This window comes from Salmo trutta, chromosome 21 (genome assembly GCF_901001165.1).
Source record: "Salmo trutta chromosome 21, fSalTru1.1, whole genome shotgun sequence".
NCBI classification, from domain to species: domain Eukaryota; kingdom Metazoa; phylum Chordata; class Actinopteri; order Salmoniformes; family Salmonidae; genus Salmo; species Salmo trutta.
Genome location: NC_042977.1, coordinates 26,420,666 through 26,448,099, shown reverse-complemented (window position 1 = coordinate 26,448,099; position 27,434 = coordinate 26,420,666). Strand labels below are relative to the sequence as shown.

Below are 27,434 nucleotides of genomic sequence, written 5' to 3'. Positions count from 1 at the left end.
TTTGCATCCTGTAGCTCTAACTCCAAAAAGTTCTGGGACACTGTAAAGTCCATGGAGAATAAGAGTACCTCCTCCAAGCTGTCCACTGCACTGAGGCTAGGAAACACTGTCACCACCGAAAAATCCACGATAATCGAGAATTTCAATAAGCATTTCTCTACGGCTGGTCATGCTTTTCACCTGGCTACCCCAACCCCGGCCAACAGCTCCGCACCCCCCACAGCAACTTGCCCAAGCCTCCCCAGCTTCTCCTTCACCCAAATCCAGATAGCAGATGTTCTGAAAGAGCTGCAAAACCTGGACCCGTACAAATCAGCTGGGCTAGACAATCTGGACCCTCTCTTTCTAAAATGATCCGCCGCCATTGTTGCAACCCCTATTACTAGTCTGTTCAACCTCTCTTTCGTATCGTCCGAGATTCCGAAAGATTGGAAAGCTTCCGCGGTCATCCCCCTCTTCAAAGAGGGAGACACTCTAGACCCAAACTGTTGCAGACCTATATCCATCCTGCCCTGCCTTTCTAAAGTCTTCGAAAGCCAAGTTAACACTGACCATTTCGAATCCCACCGTACCTTCTCCACTGTGAAATCCGGTTTCTGAGCTGGTCACAGGTGCACCTCAGACACGCTCAAGGTACTAAACAATATCATAATTGCCATCGATACAAGACAGTACTGTGCAGCCGTCTTCATCGACCTGGCCAAGGCTTTCGACTCAGTCAATCACCGTATTCTTATCGGCAGACTCAACGGCTTTGGTTTCTCAAATGACTGCCTCGCCTGGTTCACCAACTACTTCTCAGATAGAGTTCAGTGTGTCAAATCAGAGGGCCTGTTGTCCGGACCTCTGACAGTCTCTATGGAGGTACCACAGGGTTCAATTCTCGGGCCGACTCTTTTCTCTTTATATATCAATGATGTTGCTCTTGCTGCGGCTGATTCCTTGATCCACAGACAACACCATTCTGTATACATCTGGCCCTTCTTTGGACACTATGTTAACAAACCTCCAAACGAGCTTCAATGCCATACAAAACTCCTTCTGTGGCCTCCAACTGCTCTTAAACGCTAGTAAAACTAAATGCATGTTCTTCAACCGATCGCTGCCCGCACCTGCCCGCCTGACTATCATCACTACTCTGGACTGTTCTGACTTAGAATATGTGGACAACTACAAATACCCAGGTGTCTGGCTAGACTGTAGACTCTCCTTCCAGACTCATATTAAGCATCTCCAATCCAAAATTACATCTAGAATCGGCTTCCTATTTTGCAACAAAGCCTCCTTCACTCACGCATACCCTTGTAAAACTGACTATCCTGCCGATCCTCGACTTCGACGATGTCATTTACAAATAGCCTCCAACACTGTACTCATCAAACTGGATGCAGTCTATCACAGTGCCATCCGTTTTGTAACCAAAGCCCCATATGCCACCCACCACTGCGACCTGTATGCTCTCGTCGGCTGGCCTTCGCTACATATTCGTCGCCAGACCCACTGGCTCCAGGTCATCTATAAGTCTTTGCTAGGTAAAGCTCCGCCTTAGCTCACTGGTCACCATAACAACACCCACCCGTAGCACGTGCTCCAGCAGGTATATCTCACTGGTCATCCCCAAAGCCAACACCCACTTTGGCCGCCTTTCCTTACTGTTCCTTACTGTTCTCTACATTTAGAATCAGCTTCCTATTTTGCAACAAAGCCTCCTTCTGCCAATGACTGGAATGAATTGCAAAAATATCTGAAGTTGGAGACTGATATCTCCCTCACTAACTTTAAGCATCAGTTATCTGAGCAGCTTACCAATCGCTGCAGCTGTACATATCCCATCTGTAAATAGCTCACCCAACTACCTACCTTATCCCCAAATTGTTTTTATTTACTTTTTTGCTCTTTTGCAACACCAGTATTTCTACTTGCACATCATCATCTGCACATCTATCACTTCAGTGTTAATTTGCTAAATTGTAATTACTTTGCTACTTAGGCCTATTTATTGCCTTAGCTCCTTACTCCATTTGCACACACTGTATATATATTTTTCTATTGTGTTATTGACTGTACTTTTGTTTATCCTATGTGTAACTCTGTGTTGTTTTTTGTCGCACTGCTTTGCTTTATCTTGGCCAGGTCGCAGTTGTAAATGAGAACTTGTTCTCAACTGGCCTACCTGGTTAAATAAAGGTGAAATAAAAAAATAAAAATAAAAAAACTGAAGGAGGAGATAACCTCCCCCCATCAGCTGCATCCTATATGCCTGCACTACAAAGGCAGCAGCTGGGCAATTCCATAGAAACAGAATTAAGATTTATGCTGTGTGTCCATATCAGCTGGGCAATTCCGTGTGTACAGAGTTACGCTGAGACTAAGATTTTTCACATGAAAATGTATGCCAAAAAAACTCTAAATGGTTTGTTTTTTTGTTTGATATACATTTTAAAGTGAAAAATCAGAGTCTCAGTGTAACTCCGTTCACATGGAAGTGCACCGCTGATATGGACACACAGCAGAAGTCACCACACCAGTCTCCTATAGCTGTAACTCAGAGTCACTGAGCTGTGACTGTTTAGCTGTTCTCTCACTGTCCTTTCAGCTGTTTGTCCTGAATTTGAATGTGTACAGCTTTATGTTAATATTGTGTGTGTCTGCATGTGTGCTTGAGTGAGGTAATCAGTTATCCTTTAGGAGTCATATATTCAATAACCTCAGAATAACACAAAAAAACATATAATAAAACAATGTATTTGAAACAATACCTTACCTTGAGTGAAGTTATATTGTGCAGAAAATACAATTGCCTCCAAATCCCTGTCTGCTACAAACTTTATATGCAGGTATCGCCCACTTGATCTAATATACAAAGGGCTTTCCTGGCTACAGTATCGACCAATTAAAGTGGAGAAGGAAAAGTGCCCATCGCGGACATCAATGTGGTAAAATTTTCATTCCCATGAAGGCTCTATTGAATACTTCTCGTCAAAGAAGAGGTTGATGCATTATCTTGGTGAAGCTGAGGGAAAACAGTGGGGAAATGTAAGCAAAAGTAACACAACATCCAATAAAAAAACTCTTGTTGACATGTTGACATGGTGTTAATATGTATTACCCTCAATGATGTAAATACACGTTTGCTCTGGGGGGTAGTTGGGGGAGGTAAACAGACCTCCCTCAGCCTCCTTTACCCAGATGCCAAATTGGCCAATTGCGGTCACCCCTGAATTGTTTGTCACTGAAGCACAAGAGTCATTTTAAGTTCTCAAGCAGACAGAACATTTCTGTACCATTAAACCATCCAGCTTTGTCTAACATGAAAAATGTATCAAATGTATTGTTATTGATCTGGTGTGTCATAGTCTTCTTCGCAGCACATTCATTAACAATCATTTTCACAGTTGTGTAGATTTCAACAAAAAAGAGAAAAATAAATAATTATGTGTATTGGCTATTTCAGTGTTACCTGCTTTCTTTTCAGGTGTACCAGGCAACCCAGTGATTAGACTTGCAACTACTGCTGTAAAAATCAAAGGAAATTAATTTTGTATATTAAATAAAATCACAGTAAAACAATTGTGTCTGTCCTAAACCACCAAATAAAATGATGTTCCGCAATAGCCAAAAATTACAATTTAGCATATTTCCATCACATTTAGCCTTTATAAATAATGTGTCACTGCTGGAAAGTCCAATGGCAAGCATTCATTTAAAGTCTTAAAGTTGAGCATCTATCTATGATGTTGATGAGATGCAATACAAAAGACTGAATTTACCAAGAGGCAAGTTAAGTTTGTCCACCATGTCTAGCCTAATCCTCCCTGTATTCCAAAACCAAATGACCGAATCATTATTTTGTGTAATGGGACAATTCAACGATGTATCGGAGAAATGATATCCACGATATCCCGATTTTATGTCCACATAAACACAGAAATACAAAGGTACCGGAGGAACAGCTGTCTCAATCCATCTGCTGCTTCTGCTTTGACAGGTCTAAACGTTCTCCTGAATACTGATTTCCATCTAAGTGGAGCGATGACAAGCCGACCGATCACCAGCAACCTTCAATCCTCCAATGACCCTAACCCCAGCCATAGCGATATACCATGTGTTCTGTATCTATGAGCCTAGACTTCACGCGTGAAAATTTTCCACGTTAAATCTGCCACATGCCTTAGTAGTCCTAGTGCACATCATCATCAGTGCTTGTGGTGTTTATTTCCCGTGGACGTTCTGCATAAAAATGGTCTAGACACTAATCCAAGCCACCTTTTCCTCTCAAATATACAATGAGTAAACAAAACATTAAGGACAACTGCTCTTTCCATGACATAGTCTGACCAGGTGAATCCAGGTGAAAGCTATGATCCCTTATTGATGTCACTTGTTAAATCCACTTCAATCAGTGTAGATGAAGGGGAGGAGACAGGTTAAAAAATCACTTTTAAGCCTTGAGACAATTGAGACATGGATTGTGTATGTGTGCCATTCAGAGGGTGAATGGGCAAGACAAAATATTTAAGAACTGCAACGATGCTGGGTTTGTCAACAACAGTTTCCCATGTGTATGAAGAATGGTCCACCGCCCAAAGCACATCCAGCCAACTTGACACAACTGTGGGAAGCATTGAAGTCAACATGGGCCAGCATTCCTGGGGAACGCTTCCGACACCTTATAGAATCCATACCCTGAAGAACTGAGGCTGTTCTGAAGGCAAAAGGGGTGCAACTCAATATTAGAAAGGTGTTCCTAATGTTTTGTACACAGACTCTGTATTCAGACCCCTTGACTTTTTCCACATTTTGTTACGTTACAGCCTTATTCTAAAATTGATTCAATAGTTTTTTCCCCCCAGATCAATCTACACACAATACCCCATAATGACAAAGCAAAAACATGTTTTTAGAAATTTGGGATAATATATATATATATATATATATATATATATATATATATATATATATATATATATATATATATATATTAAAAAAAATTTACAAAAATATCACATTTACATAAGTATTCAGACCCTTTACTCAGTACTTTGTTGAAGCACCTTTGACAGTGATTACAGCCTGGAGTCTTCTTGGTTTAGACCCTACAAGCTTGGCACAGCTGTATTTCGGAGTTTCTCCCATTCTTCTCTGCAGATCCTCTCAACCTCTGTCAGGTTGGATGGGGTGCGTCGCTGCAAAGCTATTTTCAGGTCTCTCCAGAGATGTTCAATCAGATTCAAGTCTGGGCTCTGGCTGGGCCACTCAAGGAAATTCAGAGACTTGTCCTGAAACCATTCCTGCGTTGTCTTGGCTGTGTGCTTAGGGTCGTTGTCCTGTTGGAAGGTGAACCTTCGCTCCAGTGTGAGGTCCTGAGTGCTCTGAGCAGGTTTTCATGAAGGATCTCTCTGTACTGCCAAGAGTATGCAAAGCTGTCATCAAGGCAAAGGGTGGCTACTATGAAGAAACTAAAATATAATATATATTTTGATTTGTTTAACACTTTTTTGGTTACTGCATGATTCCATTTGTGTTATTTCATAGTTTTGATATATTCACTATTATTCTACAATGTAGAAAATTGTAAAAATAAGAAAAACCCTTGAATGGGTAGGTATATCTGTCACGGATCCCTCCGGAACTGTCATTACGCACACCTGGTCCCTATTCCCATTGATTAGTAATTGTATAAGTGTGCCCTTTGTTCACCATTTGTCCTGTCGATTATTGTTACAATGTCCGTTGGTTGTGTGAGTACCTGTGCTTTGTTGTTTTGGCTTTCGTGCCACTTGTTGTGTGCAGATGATTACGGGTTTCGTCCCGTGTGGAATCATTGTGTGCATGTATGTTACGGGTCCCGCCCCGGTGTATATATTCGAGGTACTCCTCGCTCTTTTGTTTGGGTCTCAACCCTGTGTTTTGTATACGCTCTTTTGTTTGGGTCTCAACCCTGTGTTTTGTATACGTGTTTGGTCTTCGTAAATTTGGGTAAAGAAATGTAAAAAACTACTATGCATTCCTGCGCGATCTCCCGACCCTTTATGCCAGCGGGACAGTGTCCAAACTTTTGACTGGTACTATAGATGTCTTCATGTTCTGAACAGATAATTTGTTAAATTTCATCCATAGTCAATTGTTAACAAAAACATTTTCATAAATCATTCAGTGTTTCCGTGATACTCAGAGGCTGATCACTTGGTGACTGAGCTAATCTGACATACCGGTACGACCTAAGATAGCCATGGGCGACATAAGCGATATGAGCGCTGGTGCAGACCACTGCATGCACAGTCTAGCCAATCTGAGACCACTGCATATACACTAAGTGTCACATGTGTAATTACACAATATTATCTGTATGGAGCCACATGCAATTGCGCCATGCTTGGAATATCAGGACAAGTGTGGTGTGTCTATCTTTCAGGAGTCCCTCCACTCTCCCCACTAAACAATCATTCTGATGTACTGTAACTTTGTCTACAAAACATTGGATTTTGACCAATTTACATGATTATTATGGAGCTAATCCAAAACCAGAGATTAAAGTCTTTATCTTGTAGTTTTAATAGACTTCAGAGATTTGAGAAGAAACAAAGTTATTGCCAGACATGCCATCTGTTTCAATATGGTAAGCAGTCATTTTAAGAATAAAAAGTAGGTCATATTGAGTGTAAATGTGATATAATACAGATCAGTCTGCATTGGACTTTCTATGAATGTCAGAACATTGTGTTTTACCTACACACATAGAGACAATCAAAGTCTGCAGACTGGATGAAGGATTCAGAGCCCGACTGGGGCCAAACTGACAGTTAACGTTGTTTGAGAACAGACTACTAACATATATTGTCAACTCTCCTCTTTTATATAGACAGACACTTGCAGGCCTACATGTTTGTGTTGCATTTGCCAGCCACTTGATGGTGCAAGTGTAACTCATATCACAGCATTATCAATGCACTATGCATACTGTGTGTGCTTGTGTGTGTGTGAGAGACTATGTGTGAGTAAGGAGAGAGAGCGAGAGAGAGGGGTGAAGGGGGACTGATTGCCTGAAACGGAGCAGTCGCACCCCATAAACGGTGTAACAGTCGATCTTGTGCCATGCTGCCGTTGGTCCTCCTAGGTTTTGCCGTTGCCTTTTCGTTTGGACAGAATGACACGGGCCCTCTTGTTTTGGAGGGAAAGTGTCTGGTGGTTTGTGACGCGAACCCGTCTTCAGAGGGAGCGTTCACCTCTTCCTTCGGGATATCTGTCCGGGCAGGCGATGCTAAAGTGGCTTTCTCTGCGCTCAGGGGAACCAACCACGAACCTTCTGATATGAGCAATAAGTCTCTGACCATCTACTTTGATCAGGTCAGGGATGAATTCTATTCCTTTATTATTTGTGTTTACAAATTAGCATAATCTTCATAATGTACGTGTGTACTATTTTTTTGTATTTTTTTCAGTTATTAGTAAACATTGGCAACCATTTTGATCTGCAAGCAAGTGTATTTCAAGCACCAAGAAGAGGCATTTACAGTTTCAGCTTCCATGTGGTGAAGGTTTACAACCGGCAGACTATACAGGTGAGTGCACAGAGGTCTTGATTTAGTTGAGACACCAATTGTGGACTTGTTTTTTTTTGTATCACATATCCATGGCATTGCATTCTGCAGGTGAACTTGATGCACAATGAATACCCTATCATATCAGCTTTCGCCGGGGACCAGGATGTCACTCGAGAGGCTGCGAGCAATTCAGTTCTTCTGCACATGGAACGGGAGGACAAACTCTACTTGAAGCTTGAGAGGGGGGATCTAATGGGTGGATGGAGGTACTCAACGTTTTCTGGATTCTTGGTTTTTCCACTCTAAGTCTCAAATCAAGTGATTCTTATTTTATTCAAGGACGTTGGCCACCCTTCTTTGGACTTTAATTATGAAGAAATGTATAACTGACTGTGAGATGAAGTAGGCTATTTTGGTCATTTATGATGAAATTATTCTGTGCTATAATGTTGGGATTTGTATTGCTGAATGTGACTGATTGTTGGTATAATATGATATAAACTGCGAAGAGTAGCCTGTTCAAGCGAATGTCAGTTGCACTCATTCAGTGGCTATCCAAGGTCCTGAATCCGCATACACGGATATACTCGGTAGCTGTCAGTGGTGCTGAAATCGCAAAGCGCATCGAGCCAACAGGTGGCGATTGAATGTTGGCTCTGGTGTCAACGTTGTTGCAGTAGTGCAATTGAAATACTGTAATAATAATAAAAAACATTTCCTCCTCATGCTGGCAATTGGACCTATACTGCACATGAAGATTATGTACTGAACAGTTTAACCTCTAAATAAAGACGACTGACTTGAACCTGTGTGTGTGTGTGACGAGAGAGTACATAGAGTTTTCATTACACCTACAGTTGAAGTCGGAAGTTTACATACACCTTAGCCAAATACATTTAAACTCAGTTTTTCACAATTCCTGACATTTAATCCTAGTAAAAATTCCCTGTCTTAGGTCAGTTAGGATCACCACTTTATTTGAAGAATGTGAAATGTCAGAATAATAGTAGAGAGAATGATTTATTTCATCTTTATTTCTTTCATCACATTCCCAGTGGGTCAGAAGGTTACATACACTCAACTAGTATTTGGTAGCATTGCCGTTAAATTGTTTAACTTGGGTCAAACGTTTCGGGTAGCCTTCCATAAGCTTCCCACAATAAGTTGGGTGAATTTTGGCCCATTCCTCCTGACAGAGCTGGTGTAACTGAGTCAGGTTTGTAGGCCTCCTTGCTCACACACACTACTTTAGTTCTGCCCACAAATTTTCTATAGGATTGATGTCAGGGCTTGTGATGGCCACTCCAATACCTTGACTTTGTTGTCCTTAAGCCATTTTGCCACAACTTTGGAAGTATGCTTGGGGTCATTGTCCATTTGGAAGACCCATTTGCGACCAAGCTTTAACATCCTGATTGATGTCTTGAGATGTTGCTTCAATATATCCACATAATTTTCCTACCTCATGATGCCATCTATTTTGTGAAGTGCACCCAGACCCTCCTGCAGCAAAGCACCCCACAACATGATGCTACCACCCCCGTACTTCACGGTTGGGATGGTGTTCTTCGACTTGCAAGCCTCCCCCTTTTTCCTGCAAACAAAACGATGGTCATTATGGCCTGAGAGTTCTATTTTTGTTTCATCAGACCAGAGGACATTTCTCTGGATCTTTGTCCTCATGTGCAGTTGCAAACCATTGTCTGGCTTTTTTATGGCGGTTTTGGAGAAGTGGCTTCTTCCTTGCTGAGCAGCCTTTCAGGTTATGTCGATGTAGGACTCGTTTTACTGTGGATATAGATACTTTTGTACCTGTTTCCTTGTTGTGAATTGAATTGAATTTCCTTGAATTGTGATACAGTGAATTATAAGTGAAATAATCTGTCTGTAAACAATTGTTGGAATTGTTGGAAAAAAATCGACAACTCCGTTCAAAGGCATTTGCCAAAACTATAGTTTGTGAACAAGAAATTTGTTAAGTGGTTGAAAAACTCCAATCTAAGTGTATGTAAACTTCCGACCTCAACTGTATCTATACACTCTTATAAAAAAGGTGTTATCTAGAACATAAAAGGGTTCTTCAGCTGTCCCCATAGGAGAACCATTTGAAGAACCCTTTATAGTTCCAGGTAGAACCCTTTTGGGTTCAATGTAAAACCATTTCCACAAAGGGTTCTAAATGGAACCCAAAAGGGTTCGACCTGGAACCAAAAAGGGTTCTCCTATGGCGACAGTCGAAGAACCCTTTTGGAACCCTTTTTTCTAAGAGTTTATTAGGATGACACATGTATCATTTACCTTGACATTATAAAATCACTCTCTCTTTCTGTCTCTCTCTCATTCATCGTGATATCCCTCTTACCCCAGCAGCAGTCACGTCTGGTGAGCGTGCACCCCTGTGCCTTCAAAATAAAGTACTCAGATTGTGAAAAGCACCAATTCAACAGCTCCTCGGCGTGAGACCATCGCTGTAGCCTTTTGATGTCTGTCCTCTGCCTCTGAGTTCACACAGAGAGCAATAGAATGATCAAGGAAAAAACTATCTGCACTATGCTGACAACTGGCATGTAAAAGTCCATAATCATTCCTCTCTTTGAAACATCATGTGGATTTGCCCTTTCTTATTGAGCTGGGAAGTATCCTTTTCCCAGAAACCCAGCTGACCTTGATCCTGGCTGTACCTAGTTAACCCTGACTTAACTCTCTTGGGAAACACTTGGCACACAGAATGCTGATTATTCACTAACTGGCTTCAAAAAGGTATCATAAACTGCGTTTACACAGGCAGCCCAATTCTGATCTTTTGACAGATTATTGAAAAAAGAGATTGGTCAAATGATCAGAATTAGGCTGCATGTGTAAACGCAGTCATAGACATTTACACTGAGTGCACTAAACATTAGGAACACCTTCCTAATATTGAGTTGAACCCATTTTGACCTCAGAACAGCCTCAAAACTACAAAGTGTCTAAAGCTTTCCACAGGGATGCTGGCCCATGTTGAGTCCAATCCTTCCAACGGTTGTGTCAAGTTGGTTGGATGTCCTTTGGGTGGTGGACCATTTTTGATACACACGAGAAACTGTTAAGCATTAAAAACCCAGCAGTGTTACAGTTCTTGACACACTCAAACCGGTGTGCCTGCCACCTACTACCATATTCCGTTCAAAGGCATTTACATTTTGCCCATTCACCCTATGAATAGCACACATACACAATCCCTGTCTAAATTGTCTCAGGGATAAAAAAAAATCCTTCTTTAACCTGTCCTCCCCTTCATCTACACTGATTGAAGTGGATTTAAAAAGTGACATCAATAAGGGATCATAGCTTTCACCTGGATTCACCTGGTCAGTCTGTCATGGAAAGAGCAGGTGATCATAATGTTTTGTATACACATATTACCATTTCTTTGCCATTATTATATTCATATTCTTCTTTAGATCTTATTGAATTAATCACAAGCCCATTTTCCCATGGCAACTCTAACATGGAAGTTGAATCCCAGCCCCTGTCCCCGCAGGAGGCCTTTTGACTCTTGGTAGGCCGTCATTGTAATTAAGAATTTGTTCTTAACTGACTTGCCTGGTTAATTAAAGGGTGGGAAGATTATTATTTATATATATTTACAGTTGAAGTCGGAAATTTACATACACTTAGGTTGGAGTCATTAAAACTCGTTTTTCAACCACTCCACAAATTTCTTGTTAACAAACTATAGTCGGTTAGGACATCTACTTCGTGCATGACACAAGTAATATTTCCAACAATTGTTGACAGACAGATTATTTCACTTATAATTCATCGTATCACAATTCCAGTGGGTCAGAAGTTAACAAACACTAAGTTGACTGTGCCTTTAAACAGCTTGGAAAAATCCAGAAAATGATGTCATGGCTTTAGAAGCTTCTGATAGGCTAATTGACATAATTTGAGTCAATTGGAGGTGTACCTGTGGAAGTATTTCAAGGCCTACCTTCAAAATCAGTGCCTCTTTGCTTGACATCATGGGAAAATCAAAAGAAATCAGCCAAGACCTCAGAAAAGAAATTGTAGTCCTCCACAAGTCTGGTTCATCTTTGGGAGCAATTTCCAAACGCCTGAAGGTACCACGTTCATCTGTACAAACAATAGTACGCAAGTATAAACACCATGGGACCACGCAGCTGTCATACCGCTCAGGAAGGAGACGCGTTTTGTCTCCTAGAGATGAACGTACTTTGGTGCGAAAAGTGCAAACCAATCCCAGAACAACAGCAAAGGACTGTGTGAAGATGCTGGAGGAAACAGGTACAAAAGTATCTATATCCACAGTAAAACGAGTCCTGTATCGACATAACCTGAAAGGCCGCTCAGCAAGGAAGAAGCCACTTCTCCAAAACCGCCATAAAAAAGCCAGACTACGATTTGCAACTGCACATGGGGACAAAGATCGTAGTTTTTGGAGAAATGTCCTCTGGTCTGATGAAACAAAAATAGAACTGTTTGGCCATAATGACCATCGTTATGTTTGGAGGAAAAAGGGGGAAGCTTGCAAGTCAAAGAACACCATCCCAACCGTGAAGCACGGGGGTGGCAGCATCATGTTGTGGGGTGCTTTGCTGCAGGAGGGACTGGTGCACTTCACAAAATAGATGGCATCATGAGGTAGGAAAATTATGTGGATATATTGAAGCAACATCTCAAGACATCAGTCAGGAAGTTAAAGCTTGGTCGCAAATGGGTCTTCCAAATGGACAATGACCCCAAGCATACTGCCACAGTTCTGGAAAAATGGCTTAAGGACAACAAAGTCAAGGTATTGGAGTGGCCATCACAAAGCCCTGACATCAATCCTATAGAAAATGTATGGGCAGAACTGAAAAAGCGTGTGGGAGCAAGGAGGCCTACAAACCTGACTCAGTTACACCAGCTCTGTCAGGAGGAATGGGCCAAAATTCACCCAACTTATTGTGGAAGGATACACAAAACATTTGACCCAAGTTAAACAATTTAACAGCAATGCTACCAAATACTAATTGAGTGTATGTAAACTTCTGACCCACTGGGAATGTGATGAAAGAAATAAAAGCTGAAATAAATCCTTCTCTCTACTATTATTCTGACATTTCACATTCTTCAAATAAAGTGGTGATCCTAACTGACCTAAGACAGGGAATTTTTCCTAGGATTAAATGTCAGGAATTGTAACGAGTGTCGTGTGTGGAGGACCAAGACGCAACAGGGAAGTGTATACTCATCTTCTCTTTTTAATATATAAGAAGGAGAAACAAAATAAACACGTATACAATTAACAGAAACAACACTAACAGTTCTGTCAGGTGACAAGCACAAAACAGAATATAACTACCCACAATCCACAATACAAACACACCCCTAATTATAGGACCTTCAATCAGAGGCAACGATAGACAGCTGCCTCCAACTGAAGGCCCCAACACCAATTAACTAAACATAGAAATACAAATGACTAGACAAAACATAGAAATAAACTAACATAGAACAATAACCAAAACCCTGGACTAATAAATCAAATACCCCTCTCTACTTGGACACATACACACAACCACCCTGAACCACATAAAACAAATACCCCCTGCCACGTCCTGACCAAACTAAACACTAACAAATAGCACCTTTACAGGTCAGAACGTGACAGGAATTGTGAAAAACTGAGTTTAAATGTATTTGGCTAAGGTGTATGTAAACTAACGACTTCAACTATACATATACAGTCGTGGCCAAAAGTTTTGAGAATGACAAATATTAATTTCCACAAAGTTTGCTGCTTCAGTGTCTTTAGATATTTTTGTCAGATGTTACTATGGAATACTGAAGTATAATTACAAGCATTTCATAAGTGTCAAAGGCTTTTATTGACAATTACATGAAGTTGATGCAAAGAGTCAATATTTGCAGTGTTGACCCTTCTTTTTCAAGACCTCTGCAATCCGCCCTGGAATGCTGTCAATTAACTTCTGGGCCACATCCTGACTGATGGCAGACCATTCTTGCATAATCAATGCTTGGAGTTTGTCAGAATTTGTGGGTTTTTGTTTTTCCACCCGCCTCTTGAGGATTGACCACAAGTTCTCAAGGGGATAAAAGTCTCGGGAGTTTCCTGGCCATTGACCCAAAATATCGATGTTTTGTTCCCCAAACCCCTTAGTTATCACTTTTGCCTTATGGCAAGGTGCTCCATCATGCTGGAAAAGGCATTGTTCGTCATCAAACTGTTCCTGGATAGTTGGGAGAAGTTGCTCTGGGAGGATGTGTTGGTACTTCCGGCGCCGACAGAGATGGCCGCCTCGTTTCGCGTTCCTAGGAAACTATGTCATACCCTACATTACTCATCTCATATGTATATACTGTACTCTATACCATCTACTTCATCTTGCCTATGCCGTTCGGCCATCGCTCATTCATATATTTTTATGTACATATTCTTATTCATTCCTTTTCACTTGTGTGTATAAGGTAGTTGTTGTGAAATTGTTAGGTTAGATTACTTGTTAGATATTACTGAATGGTCGGAACTAGAAGCACAAGCATTTTGCTACACTCACATTAACATCTGCTAACCATGTGTATGTGACAAATGAAATTCGATTTGATTTGATTGCCATTCTTTATTCATGGCTGTGTTCTAAGGCAAAATTGTGAGTGAGCCCACTCCCTTGGCTGAGAAGCAACCCCACACATGAATGGTCTCAGGATGCTTTACTGTTGGCATGACACAGGACTGATGGTAGTGCTCACCTTGTCTTCTCCGGACAAGCTTTTTTCCGGATGCCCCAAACAATCGGAAAGGGGATTCATCAGAGAAAATGACTTTACCCCAGTCCTGAGCAGTCCAATCCCTGTACCTTTTGCAGAATATTAGTCTGTCCCTGATGTTTTTCCTGGAGAGAAGTGGCTTCTTTGCTGCCCTCCTTGACACCAGGCCATCCTCCAAAAGTCTTCACCTCACTGTGCGTGCAGATGCACTCACACCTGCCTGCTGCCATTCCTGAGCAAGCTCTGTACTGGTGGTGCCCTGATCCCGCAGCTGAATCGACTTTAGGAGACGGTCCTGGCGCTTGCTGGACTTTCTTGGACGCTCTGAAGCCTTCTTCACAACAATTGAACCGCTCTCCTTGAAGTTCTTGATGATCCGATAAATGGTTGATTTAGGTGCAACTTTACTGGCAGCAATATCCTTGCCTATGAAGCCCTTTTTGTGCAAAGCAATGATGACAGCACGTGTTTCCTTGCAGGTAACCATGGTTGACAGAGGAAGAAAAATGATTCCAAGCACCACCCTCCTTTTGAAGCTTCCAGTCTGTTATTCAAACTCAATCAGCATGACAGAGTGATCTCCAGCATTGTCCTCGTCAACACTCACACCTGTGTTAACGAGAGAATCACTGACATGATGTCAGCTGGTCCTTTTGTGGCAGGGCTGAAATGCAGTGGAAACGTTTTTTGGGGATTCAGTTCATTTCCATGGCAAAGAAGGACTTTGCAATTATTTACAATTCATCTGATCACTCTTCATGACATTCTGGAGTATATGCAAATTGCCATCATACAAACTGAGGCAGCAGACTTTGTGAAAATTAATATTTGTGTCATTGGTTGTTCCACTGGATATCATAAGGTGAATGCACCAATTTGTAAGTCGCTCTGGATAAGAGCATCTGCTAAATGACTTAAATGTAAATGTAATTCTCAAAACTTTTGGCCACGACTGTACAGTACCAGTCAAAAGTTTGGACACACCTACTCATTAATTTTCTACCTTGTAGAATAATAGTGAAAACATCAAAACTATGAAATAACACATATGGAATCATGTAGTAACCAAAAAAAGTGTTAACCAAATCAATATATATTTTATATCTTAGATTCTTCAAAGTAGCCACCCTTTGCCTTGATGACAGCTTTACACGCTCTTAGCATTCTCTCAACCAGCTTCATGAGGTCACCTGGAATGCTTTTCCAATGGTCTTGAAGGAGTTCCCACATATGCTGAGAATTTGTTAGCTGATTTTCCTTCACTCTGCGGTCCAACTCGTCCCAAACCATCTCAATTGGGTTGAGGTCGGGTGATTGTGGAGGCCAGGTCATTTGATGCAGCACTTCATCACTCTCCTTCTTGGTCAAATAGCCCTTCCACAGCCTGGAGGTGTGTTGGGTCATTGTCCTGTTGAAAAACAAATGATAATCCCACTAAGCGCAAACCAGATGGGATGGCGTATCGCTGCAGAATGCTGTGGTAGCCATGCTGGTTAAGGGTGCCTTGAATTCTAAATAAATCACGACACTGTCACCAGCAAAGCACCTCCACACCATCATACCTCCTCCTCCATGCTTCACGGTGGGAACCACACATGCGGAGATCATCCGTTCACCTACTCTGCGTCTCACAAAGGCACGGCGTTGGAACCAATAATCTCACATTTTGATTCATCAGACCAATGAGTGCCAGTTTCATCATAGTGCTTGATGGTTTTTGCAACTGCACTTGAAAAAACTTTAAAAGTTCTTGACATTTTCCGGACTGACTGACCTTCGTGTCTTAAGGTAATGATGGACTGTCGTTTCTCTTTGCTTATTTGAGCTGTTCTTGCCATAATATGGACCAGGTTTTTACCAAATATGGCTATCTTCTGTATACCAACCCTACCTTGTCACAACACAACTGATTGATTCCACAACTTAACTTTTAACTTAACTTTTAGCTGGTTGAGAGAATGCCAAGTGTATGCAAAGCTGTCATCAAGGCAACGGGTGGCTACTTTAAAGAAACTCAAATAGAAAATATATTTTGATTACTACATGATTCCATATGTGTTATTTCATAGTTTTTATGTCTTCAATATTATTCTACAATGTAGAAAATAGTTAACATAAAGAAAAAACATGAAATTAGTAGGTGTGTCCAAACTTTTGACTGGTGCTTTATTTATGCACATATATACACTACCGTTCAAAAGTTTGGGGTCACTTAGAAATGTCCTTGTTTTTGAAAATGTTTGTCCATTAAAATAACAGAAAATTGATCAGGAATACAGTCTAGACATTGTTAATGTTGTAAATGACTATTGTAGCTGGAAACGGCAGATTTTTTATGGAATATCTACATAGGTGTACAGAGGCTCATTATCAGCAACCATCACTCCTGTGTTCCAATGGCATGTTGTGTTAGCTAATCCAAGTTTATCATTTTAAAAGTCTCATTAGAAAACCCTTTTGCAATTATGTTAGCACAGCTGAAAATGGTTGTGCTGTTTAAAGAAACAATAAAACTGGCCTTCTTTAGACTAGTTAGTCAATAGTCATTTACAACATTAACAATGTCTACTATCACGTCCTGACCAGTATAGAGGATTATTTGTATTATTTGGTCAGGGCGTGGCAGAGGTATGTTTGTTTTGTATGGTGGGGGTTTGTTGTGTTTAGCTTAGAGGGGTGTGTTATTTATGTGTTCCGGGGTTTTGTGGTGTATGTTTTAGTATGAGTAGGTTCTAGATTAAGTTTTCTATGTGCAGGTTTGGTTGCTGGACTCTCAATTGGAGGCAGGTGTTTCTAGTTGCCTCTGATTGGGAGTCCTATAAGTAGGTGTGTGTTTTGTTTGTCACTTGTGGGTAGTTGTATGTTAGCACTGCTTTTGTTTAGCCTGCTACACTGTTCCTGTCGTGAGTTTTGTTTATTGTTTTTTCCTCGTGTTCACATTTGAAAATAAATGATGATGAGCACGCAATCTGCTGCATATTGGTCCACTTTTTCCGACAGCGATTTCAACATATCTTCTAACGAAGAGGAATGTGACATCTACACTGTATTTCTGATCAATTTGATGTTATTTTAATGGACAAAAAATGTCTAAGTGTCCCCAAACTTTTGAATGGTAGTGTATATATATATATAAATACTTTCCATATCCACCAAGGACCGATTCAATCTTCATCCTGATTGGCAAACATGATTATTGGTCACATCCGCATGTGTTGGCAGCCAGCTCAAAGTAATCTCCTACTTCAGTGAAGCTGTCACTGGATGAGCATGCATGGCGTTCCACATTATTATCCGAAACTCTGCTGCATAAGAAGCCCTCTAATGTGAAGATACATGCAGCGCTGGATAAGAAGCCCTCTGGGGTTAGTGGTGGCAAATGGCATGACTTTCAGAATAAAGCATCAATGTGACAAACTTCTGCAGGGCCAAGAACCCGCTGTAAGTACTGAGATTACTGGTTAACTCTGTAGCCTATGGGTGGTTTGATGGAAAATAAAACATACAATGATTATTGCTAATTACAGCCTCTACTATTAAAATTTCAAAAAACATGTTTTTTATTTAACTTGGCAAGTCAGTTAAGAACAAATTCTTATTTACAATGAGGGCCTACCCTGGACAACGCTGTGCACCGCACTACCGGACTCCCAATCACGGCCGGATGTGATACAGCCTGGAACCGAACCAGGGACTGTAGTGACGCCTCTTGCACTGAGATGCAGTGCCATAGACCGCTGCGCCACTTGGGAGCCCAAATCATATTAGGCTTATTACTGCTGTTTCAGTGCCATCACCTGGGATTAAAGCCACAAGAAGTCCGACTGCCACTTCCTCTTCTGTTCTCAGAGGGCATTCATAAAAATATTCAGCCTTATCCCAACATTTCACCCTTAGAATGATTTGTTGTATAATCAAAACTGTTAAACAAAAGAGCGAAATTAGTAGTTAAAAGTTGGTTATGAAAATGCATTGTTCATAGATAAAGATAGTAGGCCACTCTGGTGATTGGGGCAGCTGGCAAGGCTGAGGCTACTTTTCAGTCGCCTGAGAGACACAGGATCCAGTGACATGTCGAGAAGAGGAGGGAGTAGCTGGCAAAGACGGGGTGGGATTCCGTTTTAACACCACTTTAACTGGAGGATTCGTGATCTCTGTAGACTGAGAAGCCCGGACATTTTAAATATGTATTGCGTCATTTTAAATTCAGAGTCACATTTTCAAATAAACTTTCTGTATGATGATTAACAACATACAGACTTATCTGTGAATAAGTCCTTTATTAACAGTAATAAACACCCCTCCTTTAACTGCATTCAAGATGTGCAATAAAAACGGTGTACAGCCGTTCAAAAAAGTACGTTTAGGTGATATCAAGTATTCTACCATAGGTAGCAACTCATGATCTGAAAAGTAACAAGGTGAAGCAATTTTCCTTATACTTAGTGACAGGCAAACAGTCAAGTTAAGGCTACAAAAACAAGCCATTATCCCTATATGGTTATACACAGTCAATGGCGATTAGTTCTCCCAAATCATAGCTTCAGGTGTGTGGTGATCAAATATTATTTATCCATATACTCAATGTAATTCACATGCAATGAGTAACCATCAATGAGGCAAAAGAAAAAACTTCTAACTAAAGACTCAGCAGAGACAACTTTCAGGTATCAAAATCATACTAGCTACAGACCAAGAACAAAAACTGTTTTAATGTAGGACAACAAACCACATAGGATAATGAGGAAATGTTGAGTGTAGTAATGATTAGATAATGTATGTGCTTTATATAACAATCTAGTAAAAAACACGAGTTGGCGCACACCCAAAAATGTTTGCAGAGGTGCTAACTGACACACTGAAGAAAGCACTGCGTGCCGAAGCGTTGGTTGTCCCCAAATTGTTGGGAGCATATTGAGTGTACGAAATTCTCTCTTTTTACATGCTTTATATAACAAAACACTTGGTCTATCAAAACAGAATTTACAGAAATAATCCAATGTAACAAAAAGCTGATTAAGATTCAGCTTCAAGCCTTGGCTTTGAGGTGGGGAGTATAACTGTATGGCTCACTAGACATGTCAGTTACTGGCATTGGCTGGTGGACACATCACTGGGTTAGGGTCATGTCCAAAAGATAAAAAACTAGGCCTATTTCATTATGTTGCTTATCTAAAATGTGCAAGAAAGTCCAACTGGGTTTCATTGATCCTCTTCAGTAGTGCTTTTCCTGCAAGTAATCTTTCATCTTGTTTGGCAAAGGCAATTTCTGGATAAGGTCAATCCGTGTGTACTGACGGATGACAAACCGACAGAGGTACTGCATGGAACGCACCTGCATAAACCTTGAGATAGGGTTTGTCAGTCTGACAGGATACGTGGCGGTCCCTGGTGTACGAGACCGTGAATAGCAGAAGGCTCCACTCTCAGAATCTCTGATGGAATGTTCAATGAGTTCCACTATTGATATGTGACCCTCCACATCTGGCTGTTCATAGAAACTGAAACTGCCATTGGAGTGTTCGATCCTGGTGTGGAGGGTCTTACCCTGTGAACGAAAGCTCAAGCTCAAAAGATAACGATCATCTGAGCTGTCTCGCACCAAGAATGACCCATCTGGTAGGCTAGCAAGTTTTTCCTCAGCTTCCCAACGCGTTATAGGACCCCAGTACCAACCCTGCTTGGCCAGTTTCTTTAGCTCTACTGTAAGGCTGGTTACAATCATGGGCCCGCTGTGCTGAACAGCATCATAAACCCTGCCAACGCCAGGGGCTGAATTGGGGTCAAAGTTGAGATGGTGCATCACTCTCTCTGCACCATGCGAGTGAGAAGAACCACCATATACTTGGAAACTCCATCGGATGTGACTGCCTGGTAGCTGAGGTAGCAAAGGGGAGAGAGGAGAATCTATTCTAGAGTCTGGAATCAAGACACCTGCAGATTCATAGAGCAGTCTATTCACTGATGGGTCCATGAATATGTCTGGTGACATCAGCTCCTCCTGGTCAATGGGGTCTTCCGCTGCATGAGGAGGGAAGCCCTCGGGCTGAGGCACCTCCTCTATTGGAGAGGAATTATCCAAGCCTTTTTCAAGGTCATCATCTAAAGGCATTGCATAGTGAATATAGTTCTGAGGTGATAGTCCAATGATTGCAGGCACATTTTCAACATCAATATCTAGATGCAAATCACAATTCTGAGGCTCAGTGCTCTCAGATGAATCCTGAAAAGGCCTATCCATCTGGGGGTCAGGGAATTCTTTCTGAATGCCATACAGAGATGGGCTTGGGTCTGATGAGTGTATCATAGCTTTCACTTTTCCATCCATTCTAAGGCATGTTTCCTCAGAATTCGCTGCCCTGAGGGCCCATGGCGTGGGGCTATAATGGTGACTACTAGATCTTAGATGGTGCTGTGATTTTACATCGTTAAAGAAAATGGGTGCTGAGGAGCACGAGAATGTGTCATCTTCACAGGTTACGGATGTGGAACTTTCTTTTATTTTACTTTTCTGTTTTGCCGAAAGCCTCCTTTTCAGTGATCCCATAAGACTCTCACTTTTTGAGCCGTTCTTACGGCCTTTCTTCTCCTCATGATCAAAGTCGTTACAAACAAGTTCTTTGCTGTAACATTTTCCAAACATTGAATCTGTTGAAAAGTTGGTAGCTGAATTTGGCTGTGGTACAACATCCTCTCCCTCCTCTTTGCCTTTTAGGTTGAATGACTTCCGTATTGTTTTCAGACTAATTTTCTTCATTTTGGAAGTCCCTCAGACATGTGGGGATCTCATAGATGTGTGGATGGCCACAAAGGTTGTCCTTCAAAGGCAGTCATCCCTGAAGAAGAAAAAAAATCCCATTAATTTATTCCACATCAAGACAAGACAAAGAATACATATCCTACAGTAGTTGTCATAACATTTCGAATACCGCAGTCTTATCAATCATGAATAGCTACATTTCTACGGTAGCCTGCTTTTCCAACTAATGGCGATATCTATGAAGAAGCCTAACACTCCAGATACATTCTGATGCTAGTACAAGTGTTTGGATGCTAGCTAGCTAGCCAGCTAAGGTGGCCACCCAAGAAACAAAGAGGGCTAGCTTCTTTCATACTTCGATTAACTTTTGATATTACCTGTCATCCTCTGTTAAAACGGTTTTCCCAGTAAAATGTCAAGATCGATGCATTTTGAGTTCGCTGGGAAATCAAAGCGCTTGGCTTGGTTTGACAGCTAACGTTACTGCCTAACGACGTTAGCTAGCTTCTGACAGGCTGCTAGCCAGGTATCTAGCAAGCTAACTGGCTTTAGAGATCCCACACGAGACAATGTAGAAAAATCAATACAAACTATGTCTAACTGTTTAGGAAGCTAGCTAAATAACGTTATATATATTTCTTTGAACATTCCTTGCAGAACTGCTGTAGCTAATAAGTTGCACATTTGTAGCTATACTTAGCTAATGCTAGTTATCTAGCTAGAACTTTTCAGTCTCCCTTCCTGTCGTTGTCCTTTGTTTACATGACTATTGCATTGTGGGAAAAATGGTAAGGCATCCCCCAGGACTGAACGCATTGATAATCACCTCAATTTACATGTACATTTTCATATTTAGTCTACACAATACATTTGGTGTCACATATTTGATTTAAATCAGCACAAAACCTTTCCAAAATAAACCTTAACGTTTGTTTTAGAATTAGATTCCAAGGTTGTATTCATTCTGCCAATTCTGTTGCAAAACCTGAATTTGTCAAATAGAAACACTCGTTTTACTCTGTTTGCTTCCATTTCCTTCTTGATGCTAACCGGTTTCCGTAATGAATACGCCCCCGAGGTGTATTCATTAGTAGGATTTGCAAAACGTTTTGTAAAGGAAACAGTTTACCGTTTACTCTAGGAACCTAATGGAAGCAAACAGAGAAAATGGAACGAAACGGGGAGGGACATTCCTGAAACTCTCGTTTTCATTGAAAATGTTTTTCGTTTGGAGTAAACGGTTTTATTGTAAAATGATTGTAACAATACTTAGCCAGTATAGGATATTTGGGCAAAATACCTAAACCCTCGAACACATAATGAAACAGGCAGGGTATTTAATTTTAATATTGACCCTGCATGTTAGTTTCCTGCTTTATGTCCTCCCATGCAGTGGAAGTCCACTGCTTCATGTCTCATAGGCCTAGGTTTGAATGTTTGCTTAGTAATGGAGGATATATAGATTATTAATGTTCTACAGAACTGTTGCTTTTGGACAGCATGAAATAAAAAAGAAAACAGCAATTCCACTCCCATATCCACAAGAGCTCCCAAATGAACTCCTCAGACAATGACAGCACTGTCCATAAAAAGGGCTTCAGGCGCTGCTTTGTGCACTGTATGGTCCCGAAAGTAAAACATGTTTGTTTTAATTGGAAAGGATGTAAAAGATGCCCAATGCGTATTTCTTTGAGAAAATATGTTATGCTCTAGAAATGATCTTTACCCTTAAAATTACAGTACAGATTGAGGCAGACATTGTTTTCATGCTTTTGAGGAGAATGAGCTTTATTCAATGTCATCTGACTTTATACTGAGTCACGAGGCAAGTAGTGGTGCAGCCAGATGGGAAACGAGCATGAGTAATTTGTGTGATCACTGGGTCAAAACCCAAAGCCCTGATAAGTCATTCTTTAACACAGACATGCACCATGGCGGCTGTACAATGGGAGCAGACAGCATACGCGGCAATAAGGTTAATTAGACTGCAATGCTCAGTATGAGAGAGCACCCAATGACTCACATCACAAGCTGTTCCCATCTCTCCAAATTAAGTATTTCCCAGCATCTCTGAGTGAGGTGAATGACAGATCACAAATTAACACTGATTGTTCATGTGAACCCTCATTCTGTTCACTTTGGGGGGAGTTTAACTAAGATCTTGATCACTGAGGGCACTGAGGGACATGGTTAACTTCTTGAACTTTTAAGAATAATAGACAAAAAATTGTTGGATATAATGAGCTGTAAATTAACAAGAATTGGCCAGGTTCCTCTCTCACTCCCCCTCTCTTTCTCTCTCTCTCTCTCTCTCTCTCTCCCCCTCGTTCTCATTATTTCCATTTCTCCACCTTGATCATTTTGTGCACTTTGAGCTTGAGGGTAGGTGTTGAAAGTAACTCATGTCAGCAGAATGGGTTGATCTCTTGTCATCTCTTCCTCTCCCAGTCCTAGTAGGTTTGTTTGTTCTTTTGCCCCCTCACGTTTCTGTATCTGCTTCCTCTCCAATAGGTTTCTGGCCCCCCCAGGCCTGGCATGCCACCCACTGCTGGAGAAAGGCATCCTGGGAAAGTGGGATGCTGCCATCAAGAGGTGCAATGGCATCTCCGCTAAAATATAAAATATTAAAGTAATTCAAGAAATGCTGAATTATAGTAAGTCAGGTTGAAATAACTGCAGATATTTTAACTCTGTAGAACCCCCAGAATGTAGCTGTTTACATTTAGCTATTTCTTTACTTTCTTTGATTAGCAATGATTATTATAAATTGTGGTTTGATCAGAATGAGACGACACTTGGGTTATTCCATAGGAACCATTCTCTGTGCCCTGTATGTTCCCCTAATGGTACAGGAGTATACATACATTATCTTCAGTGCTTTGACAGAACTTTTATCCTGCAGAGGGCATCATTGTCATTGTTCGTTTGCACATCCCCTCTAGACCCCTCTTAAAAACTAGTGCTACTGCTTTTAGCAAAAAGGTGAAATGAGCCTCATGATAAATTGATTAAAGTCATAAACGTAACTTCAATACATAAATGGAAAATGCAATTTGTTGTTTGGTTAAGTTCATGCAGATGTGCCTATTTGGGGGAAAAATGCATGTGCTGTGACAGTCAGAATTGATCTATAGCCTTTTGATTCAGTATGAATATACAAATTTTAAATCATCACTATCTACAAGGGACTGAATCCAAAATTACATAGGAAAGAACATGTTAATCTAAACAGAGGCAGTCATTTCTATGCACCCCTCCAGATACACTACTGTGGCTGCTATGTATTTGTATTTGTATTTATTATGGATCCCCATTAGCTGCTACCAAGGCAGTAGCTACTCTTCCTGGTGTCCAGCAAAATTAAGTGTTATAAATTTTTTTAAACATTACAATACATTCAAAACAGATTTCACAACATATTAAGTGTACAGTCCCACTGGGCAAAACTGGTTGAATCAATGTTGTTTCCACGTCATAAAAAAAAATCAATGTGAAAACTGATTGGATTTGAAAAAAGTAATCCAATGACATGGTCAAATTCTTTGTTGATTTCACATTAAAGTTGACAACTCAACCAAATAAATAAAAACTAGATGTTGAACTGACGTCTGTGCCCAGTTAGGTGACTCTAAGTAACGGAAGTAAAGTACATAAACTCAAGTCTATTTGCTAGCCTGGTTCCTTATGTAGGCGAAAATCGTAATAAAAAACAGGTGAGGGCTGGAGCTGGCTTGGCAGCTGCATGTTGGTCCTGCACCCCCATTTCATCAAGACAAAAAGCTACTATTTTATACTCCTTATACTCCACGATTCTAGAATGGTTTATGTGTGAATGGTGAAAAAAAGGAGAAATCAAAACCCTCCTGTAAACAGAAAAAGGTCAGAGATGACGTGGGGAGTGAGGCCCGGCCCCTTGGTGACTATATTCTTAAGTGTGTAAATTCTATTTGTAGCCTTGCTTGTTGTTTACAGTCTGCACTCCAAACCCAAGAAACTAAATAAATATGGAGGCTTGGACGAATTCTTATGTCACTACAGTGGTTATTTTGAGTCTCTACTGTGCAGTGAAAATGCAAGTGGGTGATATATTGTGTAGATTAACTTTTATATACACTATCGTTAAGAAGTTTGGGGTCACTTAGAAATGTCCTTGCTTTCGAAAGAAAAGCTAATTTTCTGTCCATTAAAATAACATCAAATTGATCAGAAATACAGTATAGACATTGTTAATGTTGTAAAAGTCACTTCGCCCCCACACACTGACTCGGTACCGGTGCCCCCTGTATATAGCCTCGTTATTGTTATTCTTATTGTGTTACTTTTTATTATTACTTTTTATTTTAGTCTACTTGGCAAATATTTTCTTCTTCTTGAACTGCACTGTTGGTTAAGGGCTTGTAAGTAAGCATTTCACGGTAAAGTCTACACTTGTTGTATTCGGGGGCATGTGACAAATAAAGTTTGATTTGATTTGAAATGACTATTGTAGCTGGAAACGGCTGATCTTTCTATGGAATATCTACATTGGCGTACAGAGGCCCATTATCAGCAACCAACACTCCTGTGTTCCAATGGCACGGTGTGTTAGCTAATCCAAGTTTATCATTTTAAAAGGCTAATTGATCATTAGAGGTTTTTTTGCAATTATGTTAGCACATCTGAAAACTGTTGTTCTGATTAAAGAAGCAATAAAACTGGCCTTCTTTAGATTAATTGAGTATCTGGAGCATCAGCATTTGTGGGTTCAAATACAGGCTCAAAATGGCCAGAAACAAAGAACTTTCTTCTGAAACTCGTCACTCTATTCTTGTTCTGAGAAATGAAGGCTATTCCATGCGAGAAATTGCCAAGAAACTGAAGATCTCGTACAACGCTGTGTACAACTCCCTTCACAGAACAGCGCAAACTGTCTCTAACCAGAATAGAAAGAGGAGTGGGAGGCCCCGGTGCACAACTGTACAAGAGGACAAGTACATTAGAGTGTCTAGTTTGAGAAACAGACACCTCACAAGTCCTCAACTGGCAGCTTCATTAAATAGTACTCACAAAACTCCAGTCTCACGTCAACGGCGAAGAGGTGACTCCGGGATGCTGGACCCCAAACTTTTGAACGGTTGTGTATTTCATACTGTAGGGCACAGTATCTACAATTACTTTCAATTGCATTCACAATGCAGGTCTCCAGTCAGAAAGCATATTGTGTTTGTCAAAAGAAGTAAAGAGTAAACCAGTTGCCCCACAGAGGGGCTAACTGATGCAAAGCTGCATGTTTGTAAGACATACTGTATACTGTACTGTACACAAGTGGCCAATTAATGAGTATTAGTATAGTGAAAGTGGAGGCTCCACAGAGGAGGAAAGGGAGGACCATCCTCCTCAGTGAATTTCATAAAAACAAAAATAATGAAAGATTTAAAAAGTTATTATTTTTAGATAAAACTATACTAAATATATTCACATGTCACCAAATAATTGATTTAAATACACTGTTTTGCAATGAAGTTCTACAGTAGCCTCAATAGCACTCTGTACGGTAGCACCATGGTGTTGCCGGAAGACAGCTAGTTTCTGTCCTCCTCTGGGTACATTGACTTCAATACAAAACCTAGGAGGCTCATGGTTCTCACCCCCTTCCATAGACTTACACGGTAATTATGACAACTTCCGGAGGACATCCTCCAACCTATCAGAGCTCTTGCAGCATGAATTGACATGTTCACCCAATCAAAGAATCAGAGAATGAATCTAGTACTGAAAGCATGTACTACAGCTAGCTAGCACTGCAGTCCATAACATGTGATGAGTTGTTGACTCAAAGACAGAGAAAGACAATAGTTGAACAGTTTTGAACAAATACATTTCTTTAAAAATGAAGAAGAAGCAAGAGAAAGAGAGAGAGCTAGCTATATTTCGTTGTATTTCACTTTCACATAGCTAGCGTATGCCGCTAGCTAGTTTAGCCTACTCAAACACCCGGCTCAAACAGAGAGGGTTGCTCTGTTAGCTAGCTGGCTATGGCTATCCAACACTGGAACTCTTCCAAGTCAATGTAAGCTTTTGGTTTTATAAATGTATTGCCACCGGGGCTGCCGGTGTAACCGCTAAACTGCTTGCTGACTGTAGACTGTACTGCATGATTGTAGCAGGTTTCCTAACGTGTTAGTTTTGGTAGCTATGTTGTCCAAGACATTAGCTAATATGGTGACAACGATGTAGGCTGTGTGTAGCAGTTAGCGGTTATGATATAGTTTGCCTCGGAAAGTTTTTTTTGCCTGGTCACAGACTGCTGATGTGTTGTTCACAAGTGAAGGGAAAGGTGAGAGGAGGAGAGCGCATAGATGCAAGAAGGAATT

At 40.8% G+C, this 27,434-nt stretch overlaps 2 protein-coding genes across 2 annotated transcripts; one reads left to right on the top strand and one right to left on the bottom strand.

Moving 5' to 3' along the window:
- Positions 1 to 7,075: 7,075 nt before the first annotated feature.
- On the top strand, positions 7,076 to 8,193 carry LOC115157784 (cerebellin-2-like). Its single transcript, XM_029706214.1, has 3 exons — positions 7,076 to 7,347; positions 7,443 to 7,562; positions 7,653 to 8,193. The coding sequence occupies exons 1-3, from the start codon at positions 7,096 to 7,098 to the stop codon at positions 7,848 to 7,850; spliced, it is 570 nt and encodes a 189-aa protein (XP_029562074.1). The 5' UTR covers positions 7,076 to 7,095; the 3' UTR covers positions 7,851 to 8,193.
- Positions 8,194 to 18,581: 10,388 nt separating this feature from the next.
- On the bottom strand, positions 18,582 to 22,123 carry LOC115157057 (suppressor of cytokine signaling 6). The gene is made up of 2 exons (XM_029704945.1): positions 21,459 to 22,123; positions 18,582 to 21,157 (listed from the first exon to the last, which is right to left on the bottom strand). Exon 2 carries the CDS (start codon positions 21,076 to 21,078, stop codon positions 19,537 to 19,539), a length of 1,542 nt encoding a protein of 513 aa, XP_029560805.1. The 5' UTR covers positions 21,079 to 21,157; positions 21,459 to 22,123; the 3' UTR covers positions 18,582 to 19,536.
- Between the last annotated feature and the right edge of the window lie 5,311 nt (positions 22,124 to 27,434).

Bases quoted from the DNA above. Each gene is read 5' to 3' on its own strand.
- LOC115157784 (XM_029706214.1), top strand. From the start codon at position 7,096: ATGCTGCCGTTGGTCCTCCTAGGTTTTGCCGTTGCCTTTTCGTTTGGA. The intron at 7,348-7,442 runs GTCAGGGATGAA...TATTTTTTTCAG, and splicing joins TGACCATCTACTTTGATCAG to TTATTAGTAAACATTGGCAA. The intron at 7,563-7,652 runs GTGAGTGCACAG...TGCATTCTGCAG, and splicing joins ACAACCGGCAGACTATACAG to GTGAACTTGATGCACAATGA.
- LOC115157057 (XM_029704945.1), bottom strand. From the start codon at position 21,078: ATGAAGAAAATTAGTCTGAAAACAATACGGAAGTCATTCAACCTAAAA.